Below are 7854 nucleotides of genomic sequence, written 5' to 3'. Positions count from 1 at the left end.
AAAATTATTATTATTCATATTCTTTAATGAAAATATAGTGTTTTTTTTTCTTTACTAATAACCATATAAAAAAAATCCAATTCTTTTGTACATGATAGAGGAAAAAAAAAACAAACAAAAAGAAATCCATATTTAATTCATTTCAAGTTTTGATGATGAATTTAGACAAAAGAGAAAACTGACGTGAATAATGGTAGCTAGATAGTAGTGTTATGTGTGGACTAATTGGTCCGAATCAGTGCAGCTTTGTCCCAGGACGCCATAGCAGTGACAACATCATTATCACACAGGAAGTGATTCATTCCATGCGTAATAAGAGACATGGTAAAGGTTGGATGGCCTTAAAAGTCGATCTGGAGAAGGCATATGATAGACTGGAATGGAGCTTCATTCAGGATACGTTGGAAGATATTGGTTTTCCGTCTACTTTTATAAACTTAGTCATGGCTTGCATTACTACTCCAAAAATGCGTATGCTCTGGAATGGGGAAATTCTTGACGAGTTCTCTCCATCTCGGGGAATTCGTCAAGGAGACCCTATATCTCCGTACATCTTTGTTTTGTGTATCGAACGCTTATTCCACATTATTGAGTGTGCTGTTGAGAAAGGTTTTTGGAGCCCTATTCAACTATCAAAGAGAGGTCCAAAATTATCACATTTGGGATTTGCAGATGACTTAGTGTTGTTTGCGGAAGCCAACGTAGAACAAGTTGAAGTCATTCAAACCTGCCTAGATTTGTTCTGCAAAAGTTCCGGTCAGAAAGTCAACAAAGAAAAGACAAAAGTTTTCTTCTCTAAGAATGTTAGTTGGACAGTTCGGAATCAGTTAAGTTCCTCCTTAGGTGTCCAACGCACAGAGGATCTAGGGAAATACCTTGGTGTGCCTTTGCATCACAAAAGGGTTACAACCAACACATATAGTAATATTCTGGATAAAGTCAGGAATCGTATGAGTTGTTGGAAGAGAAATAGTCTCTCTATGGCAGGCAGGGTAACCTTTGCAAAGTCAGTGTTAAATGCCTTACCAACTTACACCATGCAAACATCACTCCTCCCTAAGACCATCTGTGAAGAATTGGACAAGCTTACCCGAAAATTCATTTGGGGTGAAAATGATCATGATCGAAAGATTCACACTATTTCGTGGAATACTATTTGTCAACCCAAAAATCAAGGTGGATTGGGTATGAAGTCGGCTAATCAGTTAAATATAGCTTTTTTAATGAAAGGTTTATGGAACTTGTGCACTCAAAAGGAATCCCTATGGGTTCAAGTTATTAGAGCAAAATACAAATGTGGGGAAGATAATATCCCAGTTATGTCTCTACCCAAAAGCAGATCAAATTTTTGGGCAGGGTTGTGTAAAGCTTGGCCTGACTTCTTTCCTAATATCATATGGCGTCTTGGTGATGGTACATCTATTCGCTTTTGGGAAGACTCGTGGTTGGATGGTTTCCCTCAGCTCAGTACTCATGTACCTCACAATCTTCTAGGGAATGAGATTAGTAAGTCGGTAGCTGATTATGTCACAGAAGAGGGCACCTGGGATTGGGATAATCTGCATAATCTTCTACCAGCTAATATTTTGGACCATTTAGATAGCCATGTTACTCCAATTCGTGACCCCAAGAAAGATAGTCTAGCTTGGCTAGGTTCCTCGGATGGAGAATTCTCTGTCAAGTCTGCGTATGTTTGTCTTGATCATAACCAGAATGAATGTAACCAAGTTGTTTTCTCAACTATCTGGAGGTGGAAGGGACCTGAACGCATAAAATTGATGCTTTGGAAAACGGCTCATAATAGCTTGTTGACTAATACTGCTCGAGCGAGAAGAGGCCTAGCTTTGGATAACCTTTGCCCCAGATGCCACCAGGAACCTGAAACCGGTCTCCATGCTTTAAGAGACTGTGTTGATGTCAAAAATGTCTGGTCACATTTAGCTAATGGTGGAATACCTCCTAATTTCATTAATAGTAACCTGGGAACTTGGATTGTAAGCAACCCTACATGTAGAAATGAAAATTGGAGACTCATTTTTGCTGTTACAATTGACGAGTTATGGAAAGCTAGGAATGCGCTCATCTTTGATCAGCATCACGTGAATCCCTGTGGCTTGGTAGTGTCTATCAAGCGCAGATGTTTGGAAATTAGTAGAGCCTATAAGGAGTGTTCTACTTTTTCTTCAAAAATTCCAGGTGATCCCTATATGGATCATCTCCTATTAGATGGCAACCTCCTCCCTTAGGTGCCATCAAACTCAATTGTGACGGAGCAGTGCGTGGTGCTGGAAGGAAGGTGGGTTGCGGAGGTGTTATTAGAAACTATTTGGGAGGTTTTATAACGGGTTTTTCCTGTAAGCTTGGTCAGTGTTCTATCCTCCAAGCAGAGTTATGAGCGATTTTTCACGGGCTTCGGATCATTAAGGAGAAAGGTTTTAAAGAGGATATCATTGTAGAATCAGACTCTAGCCTTGCTATTAAATTTCTCAATGAAGGTTGTAGTGCTTCTCATAGTTGTGCACCCTTGATTAATTCTATTGTAGAGTTGGCTGATATGGAACAAGATCTGATTTGCTCGCATATCTACCGAGAAGCTAACCAAGTGGCTGATGCAATGGCAAACCTCAGTTTCGATATTCAAGATAAGTTTCAGATATTTAATAATCCCCCTTCTGGGGTTGTTTTTTCTTTGTTTGCTGACTCTGCAGCTGTATCTTTTTACCGTGGTTTTTAGGTTGGGCTTTTAAGCCCCGTTTTCTCACCAAAAAAAAAAAAGATAGTAGTAACAATATTTAGTTATATATTTTCAATATTAAAAAATTTATATATCACTTTTAAAAATATAAATATATATTATAATTAGTTTTTATAAGTTTTTATATCTACGATTACGACTAGAACTAGGTTAAACTAGATTATTTATAATTTAGTAAGTGTGAATTTAGCCTTCACTGAAAATACATGTCTCAAGTATGATTTATTTATCTATCATAAACATTCTTTTAATGTTTGGTTAGAACTACAATCTCAAATACCCATTTTATAATAATTTAACACTAATAAAAAATAAAAATAAAAATGTTACATTGTATAAAAATTAAATTAATTTTTTTTTGTAAAGATAGAAAAGATTACAAAGATGGTCACAATGAGGATTGAACATAGGTTCTCATGCTTCTAATTACCCCAACCCTTCCCCACCCAACCACTAGGCTAACCCTAGTGGTTTAAATTAAATTTATTTATGATATAAACATGTTTTTAATGTCTAATATAAACTTTTAAATGATAATTTTTTTTAAAAATATTTATAATAAAAATTATAAATAGAACATAAATCTTCCAAATTTTACTAATTTGATTTTTTAATTAACATGTAAAATAAGTAGAAACACTAAAGATAAATATGCATGCTACAAATTTTATTTTATCAAAAGTTGATTTTTTAATATATTATATTATATATATGAGCATTAATATATATATATATATATATATATATATATATATTAATTAAACTTAAAAAAAATGATTCGTTATTAAGGAGTATTATTCGTCATATATAAGAACTAATCTCCTTCAAAAATTTGAAAAATATTAAATCAATAGATATCTCCTCCAAACTTAAATTTTATATATACAATAATTTAAACATATATATTATATAAAATTGTAAAATGGTAGTGGGGACAAGTGCTCCCACAATGTTGCACCTAGATCCGTCTCTGATGGAATAGCAGTGAAATAATGGGGTAATTTATTATAATTTTGATAGATAAAAAATATACATTTTGATCGTAAAAAATGTAAGTTCTTATATTTATTTGATTATCATTTACAAATTTATGGATTGATTAGCTATATATATATTTTCGTGTTATTTGTAATTGATTATTTTCAAGTTTCCTAAAAATTTATTAATTATTTAAAGACTTTTTTAATTTAGAGAAATATTCCTTAACTAAAACAATGGAAATTGGTTGAATGTTTGTGTAAATATAAAATTATATATAATATTAATTAATATTTTTTTATTTTAAAAAATATATAAAAACATATGTTTATAAAAAAATTGACATTACATTTATTATAATAATATAAAAATTACAAGTTATAAATTTAATATTTAATTTTTTTTGTTATATAAATGTAAAATTTCCGTCTTTATTTTTCTCAAATGCAATTAAGAAAGGAATACCAGTAATATAGTAATAAAAAAATGTAGAACATAAGCAAATGTTTATAGAAAATATATATATGTGAAAAAAATGTTTATAAGAAATAGGAAACAAATAATAGGAGTGAGCATGTTTCATTAATTCAACATGTTCCAAAGTTAATTTTAGACGGGCTTAAACTTTAATGTTAGATTCGGTATATTTTTTAGGACAGATTTAAACTAGTTATATATAAGATTGTTCAACTCATTTTAATATACAACATTTTTTTAATATATATATAATTATAATTATAATTATTATCAATAATAATAATTAAAAATAATTATTAATACTTTTCATAATATTATATTATATTTAAAATAAAATTATTTATTTTAAAATATATATTATAAACTATAATTTAAATTATATATTTTTATAATTTAATTATGTATAATGTTAAAGTTAACATAATGTATAATAAAATCTATCACCTAATTTTATCCATTATAGTTTAAAATCTTAGTATAATCAAATTTAAATTTAAAAAATGACATGATTAAAAATTTAAGTCGAGTTAAACCCAACTCAACTCATGATTTTAGTATAATCAAATTTAAATTTTAAAAAATGACATGATAAAAAAATCAAGTCGAGTTAGGGTAACCCAACTTGACTCATGCCCAGTGTGTCCCAATTCTTCATTCCGAGGTCTTTGTTCCTGACGTGGGACCTCTAATTGGCAATTAGTACATTTTTAGTATTGTCTAAAGGATAGGACACCGAATTTCAACGCTCACATGTTCCTATTTTCGGCACCTATAGTTACCACTTACCGATCAATATTAATTTTATATTGACTTTAAAAAAGAAAGCATTAATTTTATATTACTTTGCAGGGTTTACTTAACTAATACTCATTGAGCATAATCCACCGCCAACACAAAACACAGACACTTGTGTTAGTTATACTAACATCAACGTTGCTTGTTTCTTTAACGCATGACACGATTTAGAATCTGGACGGCAAAAGCAAGCCTTTTATAACTTTTAATCTTACTCATGATTTTAGAGCTTTTCGTAAATTTCAATTTTTGTTTAATGCATGGATGACACATATACATGTAATATTTTGCTTAATTTTTCACCTTTTTATATAGTATGCGGCCCATTTTATCTTTTAAACATAGGGCACATTGGGTAGGACCTATCTTTAAAAATTGACTGTTTCAATCTTCCGCCCCCAGCTTGACTTAGTTGTATAATAAAGAACCCTTTCTATTTCCCGAAAGAGGAAGAAATTGAAAGAAAAAGATAAACCACCCACTGTAATATATAATACTACTAGCCTCGATAAGGCCCAAGGTTTAATTGACGTTATTCACAATCCTTTTTTCTCCCTTTTTCACTGTCCTTATTCCATTTAATTTTTATGTCATCAATCATCTCAATGTTGCTTTAAATTTTGGCCGGCTACACCACTAGCTAAGGTTAATTAACCCAACAATGGAAAGGAGCAAAATACAAGTGCTTTATGATGCTACTCATGCCTTGTTTTCTCAGGAGGGGCTTCCAACTTTTCAACAAATCCATAATCTGAAAAAATTGCTAGGTGTGTTGACGATATTTTCTATATATATACATATATCGTTAATATTATATATCCTCATTCATGTGCACACATGTTAATTTGTTTGTCTTTATCGTTATTCTCTTAATCCTAATTAACCACTATAGTTATTAGATTCATGTGTTGGAATTCAATTAATTTGCAGATAAGATTGAAGCCATAGACGTAGGAATCGATGAGTGGGGGTTGTGTGATTCTCCGATATCAGACGCAAGCGATGATAGCAGCAAGGAATTGCTTTGTGGACAAGGCTTCTCTGAGATAACATACATTCACATTCATGAATGTGACGATTTCTCTGTGAGTACCATATTTAAGGTATTTGTTTTGTTTAGCAATAAATTGAAGAACTAAAGTAAAAAATTTTAGGAACATGCAGATGGGCGTGTTTTGTCTTCCAGCAGGAAAAGTATTTCCCCTTCATGATCACCCGGAAATGACAGTGTTGAGTAAGCTCTTATATGGCTCTGCCTATGTCAAAGCTTATGACTGGATCGCATTGGATTCTACTGGGTGCCAAACAAGTAAGAACAATGTGCTTTACATCTCAATTTCCAGGTGTATATATTTTTCAAATTTAATTATGCTTTTAGCTAATTACTACTTCTCTTTTTGTATATAAGAAATAATTAACACCTAATTTATCGGGGATCAACAAAAGTAATTAGTTTTAATTAATAATGTCAAAAGTTTATTTTAAATATACCCACAAAATTAAGTGTGATGTTATAGTGATAATTATATATAATCACATTATTCATAAATCAAAAAATAATTTTTTTAACTATTAAACATGACCTATAATATTATTAATCCAATAAATACATCCACGTTCACAAAAATTGAGTGAATGATGACTTGTTAATTGGTCTATAATAAATTAAGAGTATAACTAAATATTATCATTCAATGACTTATATTTCTTATAAATAAGGTCAAAATAACATATTAAAATAGTATTTTAGGACCATAACATGTATCTAAGCATATTATACCAATACCTATTGTAAAATAACATGTATAGTATCATATTTAGATACATATCAGGTCATTGACACAAATAATTTATTGACTAAAAATAAATATTTATCATATTTATTTAAGTATTATTAAATATTATAGTTTTAAGTTATTATTTTATTAAATTTAATCATCCATTTGTCTTTATGATAAATTTGATAATTTTTATAATATATGAATGATAATATTTAAATATTAGTTGAGAATGTAAGATGGTTAAAGTGGTATATTAAGAGTTTGTGTTTGAATATGGATATGTGAGTGTAGTAGGATTGGGTGGGAAGGTAGTGGATGAAGTAATGAAAGCACCACATGAACCATCCGTATTATTTCCAAGAAGTGGTGGCAATATTCATTCTTTCACAGCGTTGACGCCATGTGCAATACTTGACGTGCTCTCTCCACCATACTCTGAAGACTTTGGAAGGCCTTCCACTTACTATTCAGATATCCCTATCCCTTCTCTTAATGGTAATCTTATTTTCCATCTTCTAATTCTCTTCATTCATTTTTCTTTATACTTTATTAATTCTTATTGTTTTCTGCATTTGCTACGTACTCCTACAGGTTATGCCATACTTGAAGAGAAACCGATGCCTACTGACCTAATTGTTCAAGGAGCACCATACCTTGGACCTTCCATTGTAACCGTCCACGATTACAATAACTTCGCTCAAATGGCTTTTCATAACTATGTATAAATTTTCTGTCTGTATACATTTTCTTATATGTAAATATAAATATATTTATATTAGTCAATCGTTTGAAAGGTTACGGTCACGGTGACACTTAAGTATATGACAAAACTTAGATACTGTAGATCGATGTGGTTGATATTTGGGTTTTATTTTGACAATACATGTTGATATTAATTGGAATTCTTTATTATATATACTGTAGAAGTAAAATTTTAATTTTAATTAAATAACAATACCGCACGTAAGTTATATCCAACAGTATATTTTAAAATACATGGGCTTCGGAACCACTGCATATTGCTCATTGAGTCATTGCCGTATCCATGAGGGAAGTGCACAATTTTAG

The 7854-nt window shown here is 30.7% G+C and overlaps 1 protein-coding gene across 1 annotated transcript; it reads left to right on the top strand.

Moving 5' to 3' along the window:
* The first annotated feature begins 5564 nt into the window (after positions 1-5564).
* LOC109795518 (plant cysteine oxidase 3) lies at positions 5565-7569 on the top strand. Its single transcript, XM_020355054.3, has 5 exons — positions 5565-5772; positions 5936-6090; positions 6170-6314; positions 7078-7281; positions 7378-7569. Exons 1-5 carry the CDS (start codon positions 5667-5669, stop codon positions 7509-7511), a joined length of 744 nt encoding a protein of 247 aa, XP_020210643.1. The 5' UTR covers positions 5565-5666; the 3' UTR covers positions 7512-7569.
* The last annotated feature ends 285 nt before the right edge of the window (positions 7570-7854 follow it).

The sequence above is a fragment of the Cajanus cajan genome, chromosome 9 (genome assembly GCF_000230855.2).
Source record: "Cajanus cajan strain Asha chromosome 9, NIPB_CcT2T_4, whole genome shotgun sequence".
Classification (NCBI taxonomy): domain Eukaryota; kingdom Viridiplantae; phylum Streptophyta; class Magnoliopsida; order Fabales; family Fabaceae; genus Cajanus; species Cajanus cajan.
This window is presented reverse-complemented; position numbering and strand designations above follow the sequence as displayed.

Excerpts from the sequence above, each read along its gene's own strand:
- LOC109795518 (XM_020355054.3), top strand. The coding sequence starts at position 5,667 with ATGGAAAGGAGCAAAATACAAGTGCTTTATGATGCTACTCATGCCTTG. Across the intron at positions 5,773-5,935 it reads TAATCTGAAAAAATTGCTAG|ATAAGATTGAAGCCATAGAC; the intron begins GTGTGTTGACGA and ends ATTAATTTGCAG. Across the intron at positions 7,282-7,377 it reads CCCTATCCCTTCTCTTAATG|GTTATGCCATACTTGAAGAG; the intron begins GTAATCTTATTT and ends GTACTCCTACAG.